Consider the following 23,168-nt stretch of genomic DNA (forward strand, 5'->3'; position numbering starts at 1 on the left):
CCACTGAAGACTGAACGTGACTACCTTCCACACCCGAACCCTTCTGAATGAGGCTAGTTTCGCTGGGCCTCTAGATACATAAACACGGGTTACCTAGGGTATCCTCGGGCTAATAGTTAGGCGAGCTCGTGAGGCAAGAACTCACTAGCACGCACGTCTCCTGCGACAAAGACATTCGAGATGAAAGAGAACACACGGTCAGACTTTCAATTCATCAGGGCATAGCCGTAATGTTGAGAAATTTTAAAGCATAAGCAAAACAGTGGCATGCACATATTATAACAGAGATATACAGTCGATTCCCGCTCATTTGGCTTCAGTTAATTCGCCTTGTTCACTTCGGTCGCACAGAAAAGTCCATGCAAGAAACCACAGAATGCTACGGAAAAAATTGGCTGCGGCTTAGCTCACCTAACCCTGGCTCTGGTCCTGGTATCACTTGATTAACCTTTGATTTAACTGTAATTATTATACCAAAGTATATAATCATCGTTAAGCCAGGCATGCGACTGTGCCTAGGTCGGTGGCTAGACATGACTGTGATTAGGCTTGGGTAGTCACACATCTTTCGATAGTGCGACGCCTGTTGTGCCACAGAGAAAGCGCAAGTACTAGACATGCAAAGAGACGCTGCGAACATGCGCAGCATCGAAGCACAAATGAACAGGGTGCGAGTGCGGTCGCTGCCTCATTGATTTCGACGGTGCGACGCCTATTGCATTCCGGGTCTTCTCCAGTGAAGCAGTTCGCCGGGCGATATCTGCGAGGTGGTTAGACGATGGCTAAAAGCCTAGCGCGCCCGCGCTGCGCTCAGAAAAGACGGCCCAGTGTCGCTTTCATCCATGGCAAAACTCCTCTCATCCATGGCGTCGCTCCTCTTAGCCAGGTGCGCGGTGAGTCACGTGGTCAGGCGGTGACCCAGCTGCAGAGAGCGCATGCGCCAAGCCCGCAGCGGCGGCGGGGACCTGTGGTGGAGCCTACGACGCAGCTTCGGTCAAATGAAGGTCAAATAGTTGGCGGCGGCGAAACTGGGCTCAATGCGGTTAGTAAACCTTTCGCTTTAAAACAAAACTCGTCCATTTGAGCCCGATAGCATGCCGCTTCGGGTAATTTGATCTTCACTTATCCCTAATTGTGTCCCCTCAGGCGTGCAGTGGTTATTATAGCTTGAAAACAGAATATGCATAAACTTGATGAGTGATAATGTTTTCAGAAAACCCTGACAATGAGCACATAACCTTTCTGAGTGCACATAGTCGCATTAATGGCTTCACCATAAAAGGACAGAATAGTAGAATTCAGGAGAAATCTGGAGAAATTTCGGCTACTGCCCACGAAGAAAATATGAGCCAGTAGAAATGGAGAATATGAACAACACAGTTCGAATAAATACTACAATAATAAGTTATACGCCGTAAAAAAGGTGTGTACGAAGTAATAAAATCTCTAATCCTTTTAAACGTGATGTGCACATTTGCAAGCACAATTTTTCTTGTGAGATAACCAAGTAGTCGAAAGATACTTACTAACATTCTGGTGTGGGTCAATTGAACTCCTAGTTTACAAGTGTGACGCCGATTACACTCACTCTGCAGAGTATTGCTACATAGGACGACTTTCCTACAGGCACCACGATGCTTGACGGCATGCACAACTTGCCATGTTTTGTCTGCAGTGGTTAATGAATAAGTTTTCTAGCCCTCTAATATTTGTAGCCCATAATTAATCTGTACATCTTCTGTAAGGCAATAGTTCAAAACTATTTTCATACGCGGTGACTACGAGGAGTCACTACGAAAAAGCAAAATGCATCATTTTAAAATGTTTGTTTGCTTCTTATCCAATGTGAAGTACCTCGCAATATATTTATGTGCGTTCGCCCCGACCGCACCGATGCAACGAATCTCATCTGTGTCTACTGTTGTTGGCAGGTACATTCACGAAAGCTCATTCCACGCTAAAGCCTGATATTCCTGCATGGGATGCCTGCGGCTGGGAAAACATGGACACCCTACTGTACCCCCGCACTGAATTTGACACACAACTGCAAGCAATGTCTAATGCATATAGGGGATCAGATGACCGCTGACTAATCATACTACTGCAACACTGTCCCCACCAATCATTGGCCCAGAAGGCAGTGTAGGCACTTTGTGCTTGGAAACGGCTGGCTTGTGCGAGTGCGTTTCACTGTATTGTTCTGTCTGCGCAGGTGCACACATTCATCGCGTTCCCTCTCTCTTTCTCTGTGTCTGTCTCTCTCTCTCTTCTCTCTCTTCTCTCTCTCTGTCTCTCCGTTACTTATATTCCCATTTTCTCTTCCCCCAGTGTAGGGTAGCCAACAAGACATTTTTCCTGTTAACGTTCCTATCTTCTCTCTTTCATTCTTCTGTTTCTTGGCATCTTAATTGACAGTTCTTCATACTCCGTGCCCGAGGAGTTTAACGAATAAGCTTACACATTAGGTTGAATTAGGTCACTTTGAAACCTATAAAGAAGAGTAAACTAACTGGAGCTCGAATATATCCCGTTACAATACGTGAGCAATAATTAAGAAGGCATAAAATATGGAGCCAGCACCCAAGAAATTTTGCGCTGGCAGAAACAAAATTATTGCAAGAGGTGTTATATTTCTTTTGCGGTGAATTCATGTTCTTTTCCAGCAACTTTATTCAGCGTTGGTTTTATTAACCTGGAATGAAATCGATTTCAACTTGGCTTTTCCGGAATCTGCGTGCGATCTGCACGCATCGTGCGTAGGACATTGACCTGCTCCCGTAGTTGTCTACTTTTGGTCTTGTGAGAAGAAACAGTTTCACGAAGCTCGTTTCTCGGAGGCTGCCTCATATTAGGAACATACCTGGTGCATTGCTTGTTTCTCGCCGTAACCTTGGTGATGTGATGTGACCAGCTTCAAAAATCCACACTGGGATATGTGGGCACCTGAGCAGGTATTTCTATATTATTGGATATTAACTAGCTTATAGCATCTGCGCAATAGAACAGGCCAAAGTGCTCTTATTAAAAGACGGACTTTATTTTGAAAATCCAGAATCAGCGTCAGCATTCACCATTGTGAAAACAACGACAGCTTTCAAAGGCGTAATATAATAATACTTTCTGCGCTTTTACGAACAAAAGCCATGACCAGACTATGAGGCATACTGTAGTTCCAGATTCCAGGTTAATATTGAGCGCTTCGGTTTCTTTACCGTGCAGCCAGGTCTTCTTCTTTTTTGCATTCCCGTTCCATCTAAGTATGGCCACCGTGTTCGGGAAATGAACTCGCCCAGCTTTTGAACGATAGAAACACGAGCGAAGGTACTAGACAATTTCTTGTTTAGTTTAGAGATTTTTCTTTTAACTGTTGCTTGGAGCTTATGAGTCAATTCGGCTGGACAAGTAGATTAGCGGAAAAGGTGGAAATACTGCGCGCAGAGCATTGCAACGCGTAATAAGGTTAAAAAATAGTCAATATTTACTATTCAAATTACTTATTTTTCAACGTGATAGCATTGTAACATGAAAGACAAAAAGTAATGAAGTGTTGTCACCGTAGAATAAGTCCTAAAGCTATGCCTACCTTCGAAATATCTCCCATATAGTCAGTACAAACTACATTGCTATTCCAGTTAGGCTTGTCCCAAATTGCTTTACACTACTGATAGCTTCTGTTTCGCAGTTGCATGCGCTCTAAAGAGAGCACTTAAAATGCTCCATTAGAATTCTTATTCACTAGGTTGCTCTACGTTGCGAATACTCATTGGTGTAACTTCTGCTTCTTGCAGAAGTTCCCTACAGAAATCAAATAGCGCAATCTCTCAAAAGAAATAAAGATATATTTGAGCTAAATAAGAAATATTGGTGTGCTAATATAGAACGCATGGCGCCCCTTCTGCCTTTAACGAGTGCAGCGTAAACGTTTGAGCTGAAGTGCGGTAAAAGAGGGCATTTTGCGTGATATGTAAAACGTAATGAAAAGGGTAAAAAATATGCACCTGCCACTTATCAAGGAAACTAAGCAACGCTTCTACCTTTATTTGCCCTTTATTCATGCTTATATGCATTGTATAGTACGATATATTCGTAAATATCAATGCATGTCTATTGATCGGCATTCCCTCCCTTGGCTGTTGTCACGTCATCTGCGTGCAGATGCTCCTAAAGGGGCCATGAGCTGGCACGTCAGAAGAGACGATGTGCAATTCACGAAGGCGCAAACTGTCGCGCAAAGCTATAAAAACAAGATAAATGGGATGATATAGGTCAGTGCCTTTATTACTTTAGGTTTGGAGAAAGATCTTGCCATCTAACAAGGCGGATGGCACTGAATTCTGTCCGAAATTTATTTTTCGCATCGTAGTTACATTTTATGACTTACACTTCCATCGGTAAACTTATTTATTTATTTATTTGTGACGCTCTTAAGGTACATATTTGTACAACGCAGACGGGACGCGCGATAATACCCTGCAAGAGTAAAAAAAATAGTTCTGCTTGCTGGGCTATGCTGTTTATACCAAGGACCAAGAACGAGACAGGCACTTTAGGTTTGAAATGTACTGTAGGACAATCAGGTGTAGTGGTATTCAATAAAAACAGTGAAAAGACAGTGGCGATACAGGGCCAGGAAATATCTCTGGTGACAGAATATAAATACCTTGGTTTACGGATAAACCAAGGCAATAGATATATGGAAACAGACGAAAAAACAACAGCAGTTAAGAGGAAGAGAAACGCAGCCATAAAGAAGCACAGTGCGCTATTGGGATAGAATAGGCGCAAGGTGCTTCGAGGTATTTGGAAAGGTGTAATAGTTATAGGACTTAATTTTGGAAATGCGGCTGTTTGTTTTAAATCAGGGGTGCAATCAGGACTCGACGGGAGCCAAAGGTCAGTGGGTCGCCAAGAAATGGGCGCTCACGGGAAGACTACAAATGAAGCTGTCCAGGGTAATATTGGCTGGACTAGTTTTGAAGTGACGGAAGCTCCAAGTAAAATTCAGTACGAAGAACGACTGAGAAATACGGAAGAAAGTAAATGGGCTGGTAGAGTGTTGAGGTATTTTTACTGGAATACATTGACTCACAGTGGAGGAAGAGAACTAAGAAGCTTACCAGCAAATATGCGGCCTGTAGGGTGGGCAGCACAGCAACAAGGAACGTCAAGCGGAGAGTGAGCGAGGCTGAAATAATCCCACGGGTGGCGGCAATGAAAAAGAAACCTGCCATGAGTAACTACTTAAGAGGAAAAAACGAAATGAGGAAAGAAACATTTTATGATAACTCGAAAGGAAGCTCATTACTTTTCGAGGCGAGATCGGCATGCCTTAGAAGACGCTGCTATAAAGCGAGATACAAGAAGGAAGAAGACGAATGTGCTTGCTGCAGTAAAGCTGGGGAAACTATGGAGCATGTTTTATTAGAATGTGAAGACCTCTACCCAGCGGTCGATTTAGGCATCACTGGCCTCCTTGAAGCCCTTGGGCTCACCGAGAGCAGTGGAAAAGTAAACATGTTCGCTATAGGGATTAGTAAGAGGCGATCGGAGGATTGGTGGAAGAAAAGTAGGGAAACGACAAAAAAACGGAGATGTACAAAAGCACAGTTCGCAATAGGGGATCAGAAAATTTGATTGTGGAAGTTCACCATCTTTTCTTTTCTTTTCTTTTTTTATTGTTGAACTTAGGACATTAGCTAGTATAATAGCAAGAGCTTGGTGGCGCCACCCACTGCCCCATTCGTAAGGGGAAGCTCGTAACATCCATCCATCAATTCCATCCATCCATCGAAAATGAGACATCCAGCGAATCGTAGCAATTTCTACAAAGGAAGAAAAGCCTCGCAGTGGAAGAAATATTCGTCCTGGTCCGGGACTCGAAACCTGGACCATCGCCTTTATGGGGCAGCCGCTCTACCATATGAGCTAACCAGGCGGCTAGTAGGTGGGAGGGTGAAATCAAATTTATCGATAACTCGAAGCGAAGGCAAGAGTTTGACGTAATAGTTCCGCGTAAACCAGCAAGGTGGAGGGAAGTAAGTAATAAAGGGAAAATGAGACATCCACCCAATTGTAGCAATTGCTACAAAGGAAACACATACGGATTCCTCAAAAGAAAAGCCTTGCAGTTGAAGAAAAATCCATCCTGGTCCGGGACTCGAACCCGGGACCACCGCCCTTCCGGGGCAGCCAGGTTTTCTTTGTAGGAATTGCTACGATCGGGTGGATGTCTCATTTTCCCTTTATTAATTTAGTACCCTTTATTGCAGATGAGCAGGCTGGGGCAGCTTTTCTGTAAGTAGACCATTTAGCCTGGCTTTGTATCCGCCTATTTGTGCGAAAAAGACGTTTCTTTTTCTGTTAGGCGTTTCAACGGTTTAGAATACTACGAAGCATTGTTATCCGATTAAATGTGCATCGTCGGTATGAACTTGTTGACAAGATCTTTAATTCTTCCTTTGAATATATTTCAATTAGTTTCTATTGAGCACTCGGCAACCTTAGGCAGGAACGTGTCAAGAAAGAGAGCAAGTTCGTTGTTGATAGAGGTGAAGTTGCCGTTTTTATAGTCACGAATGGTTTTAAAACTGTTTTGGGACAGTAAGATTGTGAGGCTAATAGAAAAATTCCAGTAGTTGTGAAACTTAAGCCGTGTGAGTGTGTAATCTTAGGTATGATATATTGTAAGCACTACTAACGTAATTCGTAATTTTCATTTGTACATAGCCTTCATCATCTTCCCTCTTCTTCTACTTCTTCGCACATGAGCGGGGGCGTTACCTTTTATGGGATAAAAAGTGCTGGCCAGCTTGGTCGGTCTTAGGGGCACTTCACGACGGCATATCGCCTGGCCACTTAGCCTTCCACAAGACTTACGACCGCATCAAGACCCGCTGTTTCTGGCCTCGCCTATCCACAACGGTGGCCAAACACATTGCCTCCTGTGCGTCATGTCAGCACCGCAAACGCTCGACATCCCCTCCTGCCGGTTTACTGCAACCTCTCCCTAGCCTGGAGGCACCTAGTGAATTTGTTGACATTGATATATATTGTCCCTTGCCTTTGACAGCCCCCGGTCACCGTTGGATTGTCACTTCGGTCGACCATCTAACAAGATATGCCGAGACTGCCCCTGTGCGATTCCGTAACACTTCTGGAACGCTGACGTTTTCTTGTGCTCCATCGTCTTGCGCCACGGGGCTCCTCGCGTTCTTCTCAGTGACCGTGGCAAGGCGTTTATTTCCCAAGTTCTCGAGGAAGTTCCTCCGGACGCTGATACCGTCCACAGTTCTATTTCTACCTATGAGCTGCCAACCAATGGCCTTACTGAGCGCTTCGACCGTTTCCTGTCTGACATGATTTCCATGTACATCCACCCTGACCACACTGACTGGGATAAAATTCTTATTTTTGTGACATTCGCATATAATACTGCTATTCAACGGACGGCCGGCTACAGCCCTTTCTTCCTTGTGTATTCACGATCTCTTTCCACCATATTCGACAGAGAATTCTTTTTGGCACCTTCTTCGCCTAACGTGTTCCTTCCACAAGATTTTGCTGCCCGAGTTGAACACTGCCGTCAAATCGACCGGCAAAGCACAGAAGCTACCCAAGCTGAGCGCAAACGTCGCGGCGACAACAAACGCCGTGACCTCTGTTTTACCCTGCAGACCAAGTCATGATTTGAACTCCAGTCCACACACCAGGCCTCTGCGAGAAGTTCCTTGAACGCTACATTTGCCCATAGACCGTTGTGCAGCAAACATCTACAGTGAACTGTCTCGTCCGCCCAGTACACTCCGTCACCAACCGTCGCCGCCAGATTGCCGAAATTGTTCACGTTTCCCTAATGAAGCCCTTCATTCCCCGTTTAGATTATCTCTAATCTGCGGCCAGGCTAGCCGCTTGCATGACAGGAGGAAGTTAGTGTAAGTACTATTAACATACTTCTTCGTTTTCATTTGTACATAGCCATCATCATCTTCCCTGTTCTTCTACTTCGCGCATGATCTGGGGCGTGGCCTTTTTTGGAATAAAAAGCGCTGGACAGCTTGGTCGGTCTCGTTCTTATATGTTGGTGACGTTAGAACAAGGTCTAATAGAGAGGACATGGTGTTCGTTACCCGTGTAGGAGAAGAAACAACCTGGACCAAATTGAAACATGCGCACATCTTGATGAAACGCTTCGATTCAGCGGAAGTTCTATTTAATAAAGGACACGTGCCCAACCAGTAACGTTAGGAAGGTAAAATCACGCATAAATAAGTTTTGTGCTCCGAGGAAACGAACGCTTATCTGGCATAAATAATTGTACACGATAATCACAAATAGTCGGGGCAGATGAGGGTTCTTGGTAAAAAGCACCGATCACAACCTTCGTGAAAACATTGAAGGACGCTTAAGTTTTGCCTTTAAGTGTGCAACCCAATAGCATTCAAAGATCCCTGACTGCTTTTCACGCTTCCCGGTCATTGCAGCGTATGTAAGCGTAAAGTTTGCCGGGAAACACGGACGGTGAAGGCTATACAGGAAGGCGGTCTTTCTGGTAAAACGCCCGCGCCTCTTGCGTGGTCCACGATGGAAAGATGGATGGATGTTACGAGGGTCTTTGGAGCGGGGCGGTGAGTTGTGTCAGGAAGCTCTTGCTATTATACTGCCTAATGCCATGCCTAGGTAAAAAAAAAACAAAAAAGAAAAAAAGCCCACGATGAATTGTCACAACCAAATTTCCTGACCCCCTATTACGAACTTTGTTTTTGTACATCTCCGTTTTCTGTTGGTTCCCTACTTACACCAATTTCCCCATCACCTTTTACTAACCTCTACTGAGGACGTGTTTACTTTGCCCCTGTTCTCGTTGAACCCAAGGGCTTCAAGAAGGCCAGTGCTGCCTAAATCGACTGCTGGGCAAATATCTTCACATTCTAATAAAACATGCTCCATCGTATCCCTAGCTACACTGCTGCAAGCACATGCTTCTTCTTCCTTCTTATATCTCGCTTTATAGGTGCTTGTTCTAAGGCATCCGGATGTCGCTCCGTAAAGCAATGCGCTTCCCTTTGAGTTATTATAAATTGTTTCTTTCCTGATTTCGTTTTTTTCTTCCTAAGTAGTTACTCATGGCAGGTTTCTTTTCCATTACCGCCACCCATGAGATTATTTTAGCCTGTCTGACTTTATGCTTGATGTTCTTTGTTGCTGTGTTGCCTAGTCTACAGGCCGCATACTTGCTGGTAAGCTTTCTAGATCTATTCCTCCACTCTGAATCAATGTTCTTCCTGTACAGATATCAGAACACTCTCCAAGCCCATTTACTTTCTTCCATATTCCTCAGCCGTTCTTCATACTCAGTTCTCCCAAAATGCCATTATTCTCTGCCCATGCTTGCAGCTTTAATTTGATTGCCTGCATTGCTAGCCTGTATATTACCGCTGTAATGTTCAACGGTCCATACGAGTGAATTCTATCTTTCTCCCCATTGCCTTTATAAATTAAATTCATTCTAGTTTGTCACGAACTGTCTGGTATTCGTCTATCTTACATTTAAAGTTTTTTTTCCCCTGCTTTCACCAGAGCTTCCTTATTTCTGGTCCTAGTTCATTAATCAGGCTAGCGGGAACCTCGTCTAGCCCTGTAGCTATGCGCTTAGGAATTTGCACTGCGGCTTTCTTCCAGTTGAAATTTGCCAGCACCAACTCCTTTTCCACCTGGTTCTCTTTCATGCTTTCTTTTTTTCTTCAAGTACAACCTCCTCACTGCCTTGGAAAGATTCGGCTGTGATTTTTTGGATGTAATTTAATGCCGATTCCCCTTCCAGTTTGTTGCCATCTTCGTCTAGGATATGCTGTTGTAATGTTGTCCACTTTCTGCCTAATAATTTTCTCTGGTTCCAAAATATTCTACGTTGAGCCTTCATTTTCTCACGTATTTCTGACAACCAACGTTGTATTTCACCTTTTATCTTTGCTTGCACCTGTATTTGCACCAAAGACGTTTTCTCCCGGTATATTTCTAATTTACTGGCTACTTCATCCTGCGGCAAGTGTGCCTTCTTTGCCTGCCTGTGCTTTTGGGATGCTCTCTGTCGTTCGGCGATCGCTTCTCATATCTCCCTGTTCCACCGGCTTTTCGGTTTCTTTTTTTTCTTTCCAACGAACCATGATGCTTCTTTTTTCCGATTTACGTCGTTATTCCACTTTGAAACTCACTATATTCTCACTCTTGGCCATTTCCAAAGTTCTTCCTCGACCCTTGTAACTATATTTGTTATTTTTTCACCGTTCAAATTTGCACTGGTCATTTCGCACTTCTTTCTCTCTTTCTGAACTACATATCCCATTTTCAGAATGATGCGTTTATGGTCGTCCCTATACTGCTATACTCTTCCTCGTCAATTACCATTTCTCTCAACTTGTAAATTCCTTCTGTCATCAGACAGTTATCAATGGCCGATTGCGGTTTCCCACACCATCTGCCCTTCACATTTAGGCCCTGTATTCTCGATAACGAGGCTATGTTGGTCACAGAGATCTAGCATTGACTTCCCGTTGTTGTCGCTATAGTCATCTAGATCTTGTATGTGGGCATTCATGTCAACTATTAGGATAATTTGGGCATCATTCCACAAACCCCTAATAACAGCACTTAGGCATCCCACTAACTCCTGATTCTTCTCTGTGCATGTATTTCTGGTCCAGAAATGCGTTACGCGAAGCCAAGCTTTTTTTCCCACTCATTACACCTGATAACCAAAGAGGCTCTAGAAATTTTGAATTTACTCTTTTCCATTTGGCTCCCTGATGGTTGAGCATTCCGACTCCCCCTTCCTGTCTTTCCGACTTAGTTCTGTTGCACACTTCACAAAATAATTATCAATCACTGGCGGCGCTTCCGAGTCTGTAAGGTGCGTTTTGTAATCGCATACACCCCTATTTGTTCTCTATCTAACTGTTCCTGTACATCTGCCCACTTTTCCTTTCTTCTGCCGCCCAGCATGTTTATTTAGCCTATTGCACGGCGAGCTCTTTTTCTTGTTTTCCTCTTTTTTCTGTTTATGGCGATGCTATTCTGAGGTTCCACTAGAGGACCTTCATTACTACCTACTCTGGCTTCCTGAGGGCCCGGTGGCTCCCTGGAAAAACAACAGCGCGACCAGCAAGTCGCCAGCCCACGTCTCGTCCAAACTTGTAATTGAAGTGGATCCCATCTCATTCACAACCACCACACTTTCTCACTTCCCTGTTTACTTCTACAACCTCGAACCCTTTCTCTCGGCTCATTTTCCATATTGCCTCATTAGCAACCACTACGGCTCTTTGTACGTGACTGTCACGTACAGGCACCCCCGGCACCGTGCAAACCCCGATCTGCACCTGAGGGGGCAGCTCACGCAAGTCGTCCGCCCCCTTTGCCAACCGCTGGGCTGGTCCTGTCCGTTTCCTCTTTAGGACGTCATTTAGCCCACATGCTACTATGACAAGGCTGGGAACGTGGGCTCCGTGCGATGCGGTGGAGGCGAGCGACATCTGTAGATGATACAACGAACCTTGCGCGGTGCTCCGTGATACTCGTGCGCGGGCCGGCGCAAATGGCGGACGCTGTGGCCTGTCTATAAATGGTAGAAACGCTGGAAAAGGGGTTTGTTTGAGTTTGCGCGCAACAGAATTATGTTTTCTCATAAATTTAAATTACAGTCCGAGGCTACCATTTCTGTAGCTAGTGTGCAAGTGGTGCTTTAGAACTTTTCTAAGTGTTTTAGCTTGAGAAAGACAATTAGTTCAGTAATTCGTTGCGCCACATGGAGGACCTTGGTATGTGTGGCTCGAAATTCGTGCCATGCCCTCCCACGCCGACACCGGATTTTCTGTGACACAGGGCCGGTAACGCTGTCGCGTTAATATACGCAAACGCTGCACTACACACATGCGATGTCACATGTTATTGCTACAGGCAAAGAGTCAATGCATTCATTAATAGCAATTAAAACACCACCACTTAGTGTGTTAGTGTGACCGGTACGGTAGGCATTATATTTTATATTACAACGGAATAACTCACAGTTTGTTACTTTACTCCTCAACCATGTTTTGGTTAATGCAGTTATGTCGGCGTCACAGTCATTTATTAGGCTGCACAGGTCATCTTTTTTAGGTAAGACTTTACTAGATTTAGGTGCACGTTAAAGAACCCCAGGTGGCCCAAATTTCCGGAGTTCCTCACTACGGCGTGCCTCACAATCACATCGTGGTTTTGGCGCGTAAAACCCTTCAGTTTTTTTTTGTTAACAGGCTATGAATATCAGTAAAAAGAACCGGTAGTCGAGATATTTTAGGATCGGGGTTCCTACCCTTCACTTTATCCTGTCAGTGCACCGTTGGAACATTGCGGCGTGATCTTCAGGATCGAACAGACGCCGCGGCATCATCTTGGGTACTTAACGGCTTCCTTTCATAGACCTTTTGTTCAGTGTCGTCGTATCCGTTGGATTTCGTACAAAGTAGTAGCTTTCTATATATTAATTCAAATGGTACATTCAGACTTTTTCCACTTTGTATAAGGGCTTCTCTGGTGTGACATGTAGTGGGACTGAAATTGCCACTAACAGTGATACTGATTTCTTTTGTCATTGGACGATTTCATAGAACTTATTCTTAGGTTTGATAGGCAGCAAAATTTACAATCGATGAACGTGCTTTTCCTTGAGTGGACCGACGAGTGCGATGTCCACGTGATATGATATCACTAGTTATTCTGCGAGTGTGTTAGTTAGAATGTCCATTATTTTTTGCTCTGATTGAACAGCGGACTAGGTGACAATATCAGTTAAACCTTAAAAAAATTTAATTTTCCTACGAGAGCAGTCTTACGCATCATACGTTCAGGAGGGTAGGAATGCAGCGTCTCTTGCTATACTTCCAACCGCCTCACGCCCGTCACCGATCACTTGCGTGGCGCTCTTTGACCATACCTGGCCCTTGCGCCAATAAAAACAGCACATTCATTCATTATTGCACGTCACCATGTTCGTGCTGGATTTTTTCAAAATTAACCGTGTGAACTTCTGCGGCCGTAAGACTTGCTTTAATTTCAGATATAGCAGCCACCACCGTTTCCTGATGCGCTTTCAAATGAATAATAGTGTCCAGCATTGCTTTTTGGTAATCCTCATTCTTTTAGACCTTTCATTCAAATCGGCTGAAGTTTTCAGAACTCCATTATTGTATCCCATGTTTGTTCCCTTCTGAGGCCTGGGATTACTTTCAATGCCGCCGCACAAAGCAATAAGAAAGAAAAAAAAAGGACCAAGCACTGCTTCTGGGCATGGAAGCATGATTATCGATGGATCGCGAAATTTTAGTTGATATAGAAACACACCAAACCTGTGGAATGAACGAAAAAATGTGTGAGGCCATCATTCCTGTCGTACGTCCCTGCCCACTGAAGACACGTTTGGAGCGCCGGCTTTAAAATGACTCGCTATTGGCGTAGTTGATGTCGTGAAAAATGCGCAGTGAATGTCAGGTAACATGTGATCTGTGACGCAACTGCCCTGCCATAGGAGCTTAGAAGCGCAAGATAACAGGAAAGCCGGAAAAGCACCCGCAATTGCAGCTTCGTCGCAGGGGTCGTCGCCAACTATGCCATTGCTGGTGCAGCACTTGTCGACAAGTAGAATCTCTGTTGGGGCCAAGCAACAATTGCCAGGATAAAGGGAGGCATATATATCTTAAAAACTTGCTTCTGTGGTGACCGAAACGTTGCAGCGTACGCCACTATGACGAGAGACACCACGCCAGGCAAGGACCAGGACACCGAACAAATGTAGAATGAACAAAAACACGTGCGGGGCCATCATATTTGTCATGCGTTCATGGCCAAATGGAACAAATAACCATGCCACTAATTAATCAACCAGGGGAGAAGCACTTAGGCACGGTACTGCAATGAACGTGAGTTGAACTGCCTGATTTGAAAACGTCACCAACAAAAAACGGCCAACGAGTATTGTTCCTGGAAAGCTGTGGTTATTACGTGGCTAGGCAAACAAAGGTTAGGCGGGCAAAGAAGGCGTTCGCTACACACCAACAACAGCAGGGTAGAGGCAGCGACCCGGGGCGCAGTAGTTTGCTTTGAGGCACCTCTTCGTCGACCGTGTATTTGCAAGCACTTGTGCTTAACTCAAATGTAGGTTTTACCATTGGGAGGGAACTGATAAATGGCAATTATAGACTACCGAACAAGTACACAAATGGTTCGTTCTTTCGTTCTTTATATCTGTTGCATCCTATGAAATTTCTGCCTCGGCCGAGCACTTGTGTTTCTGGTAACGGCCATTGGCTGTTACCCTCCGCATGTTGAATGATGCTAGGCTCTTTTGTGTGTGTGTATATATATATATATATATATATATATATATATATATATATATATATATATTTCAAGCAGATTAGAAACCAAAGAAATTTCGATTTATTATTGAATTATATTACCCGATTTGCAAAAACCTACAAATGACCTCCTAGCTAACACAAAAATATTTGAACATACATGCACCTCTATAAGGATGTTAGCAATTTAACTAAATCCGCCTCTTTCGTTTGCTAGAGCAAATTCAAAGGGTACGAAAATCCCCGTGCTTGGTTGATGTCTAGTGGCTGGCATACAGGATTTTGATGTCATGGAACTGGTTCACTTGCAGGTCGCTGCCAGTACGACGATCGTTCGCTGAGTGAAGGAGGGTCTTTACGCCTTGGCGAACCATGCGTGAGGTTGCGTTGCAAGGTCAGCAAAAAGAGATTAGTGGTCAACGGGTAAGAACTTCTCTTGAATTAAACGGTTATGGAACTGCTGGCACAAAGGAATATTAGCGTAATTTAAATGTGCAAAGGCTTGACGCCTAAGGCCACTTATTTCAGAGTCTTTGTAACTTCGTGTTGTGGCTCAGTGATCAGCAAAGTATAACATACTTTGATAGAGACGTAATGAACATTTGTAGACAAAATTTATCTTATTGAAGGGTCAAGAAATAAACAGAATATTTTGCTAAACTTAATAGTCTACGGTAGCAATTGTAGTCATTGTTCGTTAATGAAAATTTCATGGTCATAAGAGTAAGTTAAACGTGATCGTTTATAGTGTCGTATTTATCACAGCAGTAAGTCGCTTGTCATAGCGACTTACTGTTGTCATAGCTGCCTTCAATGTTGGCCAAAATGCATTGTCAATACACCACAATTGCCATCACCCTGCGTGATTATTGTCGAAGTTGTCTTCGGATCTTCTTCATTGTCCTGATGTCATCACTCTCATTCTATCATTAATATCACTTGCGTAAGAAGTAAACAAGAGAGAACAATATTGCATGATTTATTGCTCGGAATTGAAACTGAATAGGCAGGTCAAATATATTCATCTTATTGTTGTTACTAGAACGAACAAACAGATTTACAGAAATATGCGCATGAGTAACGCATATTAAAAAAAATCCATTCTCTTATGCGGTTTCGATGCTGATTCCAGTATTTATATTGGACGAGCACAGTCCGACAAACTATTCCACTTTGAACGTCATTATCGTTGGGAAGTATCTAGTTGAATTATTTGCTGTAACAAACAATCATAAATTTTCTAACGAAATTGCTGATGTGTAGGCGTCTGTATGCCAGGGAAGTACAAAGTTGCCACTACTTTCCTCCTTACAGGTAACTTATTTTCTAGAAGTGTAATCAGTACTGGTAACATAAGATGCTTCCGTTTGAATACAGCAACAACGCTATTTGTTAGCTATGAGCGTAGATCAAACGCAGATGTGATTATCAATTTCGCATTTTATTTATTTACAATTAGTACGTAATAAACCAAGTCTTCAATACTTTATGCACACTTTCCTGTTCTATAATTGTTTTTTCCCAGCATATCGGTAGTTTTTACGTCTAGTGTTCATAAAATTAATTGGATTTTGTCATCGGCTATTTGCGCCCTTACTCATTTGCATCGTCGTCATCGAAGCACTCGCTTCCTCGAGCGTCTATGAGTCGCTCAAAGAGGTGAAAGTCACAGAGTGACAAATCAGGATTATAGGGGCAGCGACCCAGTGTTGTCCAACCGGTTTTCATTATATTGCATTTGAGAAAGTTGCACTGTGGGTTATGGGTTTGTCATCGAGATGAAGGACTGTACTTGTTGGTTGGTCAGGCATCCTTTTGCAAACAGCACTTATAGCTACTTACGTGCCTGCGAATTTTCCAACTTCAGTTATGCAACCAAAAGGCGTGGCACTCACCTTAGAGACAATTTAGGGTGTTCTAGGTCCTCTGTGATCATTATTGGAGCGCTTCGATAACATATGTACTTCTCGGATCAAATACGGAGAATACTTAAAGATTGGTGGCTCTTCAGAAAGCTACAAATAACTTCAACATTCTTTTCCGTAATACTCGTCCATGTGCGAGGATCATAGTTATCTTTTTTTGACCAGCTCCACGGCATTCTATAAATTTTTATGCCAGGCAAACACATGCGACCTTGACATTCTTTGATCGCTGACTTATGCCGTAACTCTGTAGTTATTCGGTCAGTTTTACGCCAAACAGGGCAAGATACTTTAGAATATTACGTTGAGAAATTGAAGGGCTTACCTCTTTCTCAGACATTGTGTGACAGAATACTGAATGAATCTAGCGAGAACAGCGAGCTGCTCAGGCGACTCCTTATTAATCTACCTAATGCGCCTTTAAGCGCTAACGCGCTAATATATAGAACGCGCTCTACAACAAAAGGCTCCTTTGTGTGTGATCCACCGTGTGTTTTCTCAATATTGTTATGTGCTGGCAGGCAGTGCATCAGTAGCGTTGCTAAAGCTTTAAGAAAGTTTCCTACAGTAGTAGCCGTGCATGGAGGCTGGACGGATTTGTTGTGTTATTACTAAGTACAAATTTGCTTGTTTAATTCCAGGCCGATGAATGTGTTACGATCACTACGTACAAAATTAGGTCCGCGCTAAAGAATACTCAATGCTAAAACTCCATACGCAGCCCCCCCCCCCCCCCACGTGCCTCGTTTTCATTCCAGCACCTCTCATTGCTTCTCTTGCCTTCTGAGCGTAGAATTCCTTATAATTTTTTTTTAGTTGCGCAGTCAGGTATACTGCTACAAGCTGCTGAATGTGAGTAGCGTATTGGCACTTAAAAACTAAGTTCTTCCACCTAATGTTCCAAACGCAGCATGCGATTATGGGGCGCACTGTAACAGGAGTGGGGGAGGGGTGCTTAGAATATTTCTGACCACCTACGTTTCAACAAAGAACTGCCAATGCACGGTAGGCCAGCACGTTTACTTCGGAAAGCTGAGACCGCGGCCAGGTGCGAACACGTGATCTCGTGCTTGACACCCAATGCCACAGCTACTAGTCTACCCCTGCGGATGCTGTACTGGCATGGCTACTGCTTTGTAAACCCGACAATTTTTGCAAGCCGGCCATGAGACAGCTTAAATGCTGTTAGCAGTGCATCTGAGCAATATAGCGTGCGAATATTATTGGCAAGGGCAATTTGGCACGCTACGGCAAGCCTCCAAGTGTTTTAAGGGTTTGCGGATTTTCTATGTTTCAAAGCACTACGACTTTCATTTCGTTCCTGATAGGCAAGTTGTTGACTTATAATGTAACTCGCTGGTCGGCGGTAAAGATGTAAAATGCGTATTTACCGAAAATACTGACCGCTACTGGGCTTGTTTAGAAAAGGTTATGCCGATCAAACGTACACTTCTTAGAAGGTATGTAACGTTTTTATGTACGTTGTGAGTATTGTGTTAATATTTGCTATAAAACTGTTTGTATTCAGCACCGCCTTTTTAAATAACGATTACGTGGCGGCCTCAGTGCGATGATATATACGTAGAGGAAACGGGGACAACTTTTGGTGTCATAAGCACCCGTCTGATGCAGAAGCAGAGATAAAACCTATCAGGCTAGTTTTCAAATTTATGCGTTTATTACTTTTTTGCAGCTATTTACTGCGCCAGTGGATTGTAGGAAGTCAAAATAAATTTTGTTTTTGCATGTTACAATGCTAGTTATTCGCAGTTTCGCGCGAAAGGTGGAGCACTTACAATTATAGCTATGTTGAGCATTGTGGTGCTACTCCTCGAATGCTCTTTTAAGCTTGCGCCTGTGCGACATATTGGTGTGGTACAGCATGCAGGACAACACATTCTGGGCACAACGAGCAGCCAACTGCCAGCTACTAGGCTTCTCAGAATGCTGGCGTTGCACCTCGAAGCTGCATGAGACGAGACTGACTCGGAACCGTCGGAATTAGTCAGCGTGCCATGAAATGTTACATACTAGCTTCACGTTTATTGATCAGCCCAGGACATGCAAACAGCGACTTAGCAAGAACGATAGTGTGTCTATATTGCGCGTGCGTGCAACACTCATCCTAACAGCAGAAGGCATAACGGATCATAGAGATTCGTGCAATATTTGGCGCTAGCGTCTACAGAAGCTGGAAGCATGGAGCTTCAGCCAGCGTGAGAATGATGCATTTGCCTAAACTTCTTCTTATTAGCTTTAAACAATATGGTTAGTTTGCAAACGAATAATTTTCAACAAAACACTGCGTAATAAATAATACGAATCAGCAAATAAAATCGTGCGACGGCCGGGTTCGATAAGGGGACCTCTACCCGGAAGCCATCTACTGAAGCCTATAAGCCAAAAACTATTTCTCGTGGGCAAGCCAGCACAATGAGAACGTTGGCACGTTTCCGTGTGGCCACCTCGACACGCAGAACCGGGGCAATTATTAGCGATTGTGCATGTTCGTAGAGTATTCGTATTGCCTTCTGCATTTAGAAAAGTAGGGATTGCTTTGAAATTTAGGCCATCCAAGGCAGATTGAGTGTAATAAACAATGCCACAAGAACGTCTGAAGCCTCAACCTTGAAGATCCGACAAATCAACCATTCCCACGATAACTATAATGCCGCAGCGTTAGAGCATACTCTAGTAATTTTGGTAGGGCAACTCTTTGAAACGGAGCATTCACCCAATAACCGTGGCGACTGCGCGCAGCGTACACGGTAGCTCCGAATCAGTTCATCGTTTTTCCAGTAAAATGCACTACACATATCTGGAGACACTGTAACTCTCCGGGAGCGATTCGTGCATGCGCTATGAGATTGAAAGCACAACAACGTCGGTAGTGGCAAAGACAGTGTGAATGCGCCTCCAGCATTGGTATTATTACGGTCGCAATGCAATAATTTAACTGGGTAACGACATCAGGATTATTTTCTGAATTCTATATGCCAATTTCAGTCGGCATAAATAGTTGAAGCTCCAAAACATCATACACACTTGATAGCTTGAGGACGCATTACAGGCCATGTGGTGGCATCGCGGCAGCGCCTGCGCGCTCCTCGTAAACAGCACTGGGGCTGGTGCCAGTGAAGTTATATTACTGACACCCTACTAATGAACGAGAAGAAAGGGGGTTAACCGAGGGGCCCGATTTTTATTAGTCATATCATAAGAAGCCAACAAACACTGACACCAAGGACAACATAGGGGAAATTACTTGTGCTTAATAAATGAAATAAAGAAACGATAAAGTAATGGAAATTAGAGTGGATGAAAAAAACAACTTGCCGCAGGTGGGAACCGAACCCACAACCTTCGCATTTCGCGTGCGATGCTCTACCAATTGAGCTACCGCAGCGTCGTTTTCCCATGCACTTTCTTGGGTATTTATGTGTCCTAGTAGAACCCTGGGAGTGTTAGCCAGCGCCACCACTCACAGACCTTGGCTCACAGACCTTGGCTCACAGACCTTGGCTCACCTTGGCTCACAAACCAGTGGTGGCGCTGGCTAACACTCCCAGGGTTCTACTAGGACACATAAATACCCAAGAAAGTGGATTGAAAAACGACGCCGCGGTAGCTCAATTGGTAGAGCATCGCACGCGAAATGCGAAGGTTGTGGGTTCGGTTCCCACCTGCGGCAAGTTGTTTTTTCATCCACTCTAATTTCCATTACTTTATCATTTCTTTATTTCAGTTATTAAGCACAAGTAATTTCCCCTATGTTGTCCTTGGTGTCAGTGTTTGTTGGCTTCTTATGATATGACTAATAAAAATCGGGCCCCTCGGTTAACCCCCTTTCTTCTCGTTCATTACATAACGAGGGTCTCGAATCCGGCAACATTGATGCCTTCAGGTAGCATATGTGGGTTTATTGACCAGTTGCCGTCACCCTAAAAGATCACGTTCTCGTGACGCCTGCGGGAAAAAAGACTTTCCACGTCCGCCGCCAAGGTCTGTGAGTGGTGGCGCTGGCTAACGCTCCCAGGGTTCTACTAGGACACATAAATACCCAAGAAAGTGGATGGGAAAACGACGCCGCGGTAGCTCAATTGGTAGATCATCGCACGCGAAATGCGAAGGTTGTGGGTTCGGTTCCCACCTGCGGCAAGTTGTTTCTTCATCCACTCTAATTTCCATTACTTTATCGTTTCTGTATTTCATTTATTAAGCAAAAGTAATTTCCTCTATGTTGTCCTTGGTGTCAGTGTTTGTTGGCTTCTTATGATATGACACCCTACTAGTAATTTGCAATCTTTTCCTCGAGAAAATTTAAGATAGAACGCATACACAGAGAAAGAAATGACTGATACATCTCCTTTGTGAGCTGCACTTGCCGCAAATTGGGAGAAAGATTGCAGTCAACACTAGAAAGCCTTCTGAGAAAAGTTGTGGCATTTAAATAATGAAACATCTATCAAGCATATCCAAAAATTATAAGCTGTATTACCATACCTAATGACTTCTCAGTAGATGTACTGCTTTTCTTAGTAGTATAGTGGTTCGAGGATAAAAGGAAAAATCTACGGATTTCTATAGCTGAAAGTGTAATCTTGGTAATTATTGGTGTCGTAAGTAAGGCGGGCCAGTATGGGCTTTTGAGAGCTGCTCTGCTAAGAGGCAGGTGTAAGCATAGCGTTGCTCCTGTGCGAGGAGATGCATGGTTTCCAAGATTTGAAGCGTGAGAAGACGCGGCAACTAACCCCGTTTTTAATGTCGGAGGAAATTGTAGAGCGCACTCTAGTATTTCATGAAGAGGTTGTGTGGCGCACCAAAATCGGCATCAGTCATTCATCTCTGGTTGTGCGGGTTGGTGGTTCAGTCATCCAGCGTAGTTCATTTATGTACCAAGAAGTGTGAGTTCAACTCGGACAGTGAACTTTGTGCCTCACCGATCCCAAATAAGAAGTATGTACAGAAGTACAAAGTTGAGTGGGAGAAAGACCTGCAGATTCAAAGTTGCGTCTCCAAGAGGGCGAAAGGTAGGGGTTTTGCTTTTTTCAAGTCATGTTATGTTCATTTAGCTGCTGGGAAACTTGAACTAGAAAAAAATGTGGATACCAAGAAGCATTTGTCTAATGCAAGAAAACTTGTTTTCGAGCAAACGCTTTAAGCATGGCATCTACGAGCCAAATAACATAAGAAGGCGAAGTTATCAATGAGGGTGAAATCAGATTGGCTGTATTTCTTGCGGAGCATTATTTGCCATTGACAGTCACGGAAGACATGCCGAAGCTCTTGGAAGTGGTATGCCCTGATTAAACTATTACTAAGAAGATTGCATGTTGTCGGACAAAAGCCGCGGCCATTGTGAAGAATGTCAGCGGGCTTGCAAGTAAGAAGGAGGTTTGTAATCTTATCAGGAAAAGGAATTTCTCGTTCATTGTCGATGAGGCAACAGACTGAAGCTACTGCAAGCATCTCTGCTTGCTGACGCAAGTGTTTGACTGCGACCGTGTTGTGGATGCGTTCTTCGACCTAATTCCGCTTCAGTATGCAACTACACAGGCTGTGCACGACCACATCGTCAAGCCTTTGCAAACTGGCAGGTGCCCTACAAGGAAAATATGATAGGGTTTGTAGCTGACGGCGCCAGTGTTAAGAAGGCAACGAGGAACTCACTCATGATACTTCTACGAAGACATCCCTAATCTGTTCGTCATCAAGCGCATCTGCCACTCATTTCACTTCTACGCTCATATGCTTCTGAGAAGCTGCTACGGGTCGTTGAAGATGAAGTTGGAGACATCAAATTATTTTCATTCACGGCCTAAACGGCAAGGAAGAGTAAAAATTTTTCAAGCGTTTCTTGACCGCCAGTCTCACAAGATTCTACGGGCAAGTCAGACCAGATGGCTGTACCTTCATTTTGTTGTTGAGAGAGTGCTCTAATAGTACGAGCTATTGAATTGCCTTTCTTAGAGAAAACGTGGCTGAATCTCGCATTTTGGCACCACAAACAATTGCCACAAAGGCCAGTAGTTAGAATGTATTTGGAATTTCTTGAATTTGTTCTTTCACTTTTCACTAAACTGAACAAGCAGATGCAGTTGGAAGTTACTCAAATTTCCAAGCTGATGAAATCAGTTTGTGATGCTCCTACGACCATCTTTTACTGCTAAATTATTTCATACTTAAGGTCTACACCACCTGAAGAAGTAGAGTTCAGGAATGAAAGTCATTTCCTTAAGTTGGAAGAAGCGTATCTTGGAGCTAACATAGCGTGCTCGCTTCTCGCTTAAGACAGCATGTTGAAGGCTTCCGTATGCAGTTTGTGGACTTTTACATCAAAGTGAACAGCAGATACAATGCAGGTTTTCATTCAAGGATGAAGCTGTCAAGGTTCTTGAAGTGCTTGATCCTTGTAATATATTGGAAAAGAAGACACAGTCTGTTGCTGCTCTCGCTGCGTGCCTCGCTGACAGTGTAGATTCAAAGTATCTAGAACTCCTTGACATTGAGTGGCCTGTATGTTGAAGCATTGAACATGAAGTGTCTGCAGTAGTGGATCTAGAAATGTATTGGAGGGCATCCCTGAAAATAAGGCACGGTGATGGCACTCTAGCTTTTCCGAACTTGTCAAGATTTATGTTTTCTTTGCTTAGTTTGCCACACTCTAGTGCCGCAGTGGAAATAATATTTTCATTCAAGTATCGCAGTTCTTAAACTAAGTGGGAAAAGTTGAGCGCGACAACACTTGCCGGCATCCTTCATACCAGACGCTTGACTCATTTGTCGGCTTGTTCCTTGTTTGAAGTAGCCAGAGAATTGTTAAAGATGGTGAACCGCTCAATGTACGAACAAG

At 43.8% G+C, this 23,168-nt stretch overlaps 1 protein-coding gene across 1 annotated transcript in view; it reads left to right on the top strand.

Moving 5' to 3' along the window:
* Positions 1-23,168, top strand: part of LOC142591117 (uncharacterized) — a 50,985-nt gene that overhangs the window by 22,735 nt on the left and 5,082 nt on the right. Inside the window, exon 3 of the mRNA XM_075703501.1 lies at positions 14,702-14,813. Coding sequence (XP_075559616.1) covers positions 14,702-14,813 — 112 coding nt within the window. The remainder of the gene's footprint in view (positions 1-14,701; positions 14,814-23,168) is intronic.

Source organism: Dermacentor variabilis, chromosome 8, assembly GCF_050947875.1.
Source record: "Dermacentor variabilis isolate Ectoservices chromosome 8, ASM5094787v1, whole genome shotgun sequence".
Classification (NCBI taxonomy): Eukaryota; Metazoa; Arthropoda; class Arachnida; order Ixodida; family Ixodidae; genus Dermacentor; species Dermacentor variabilis.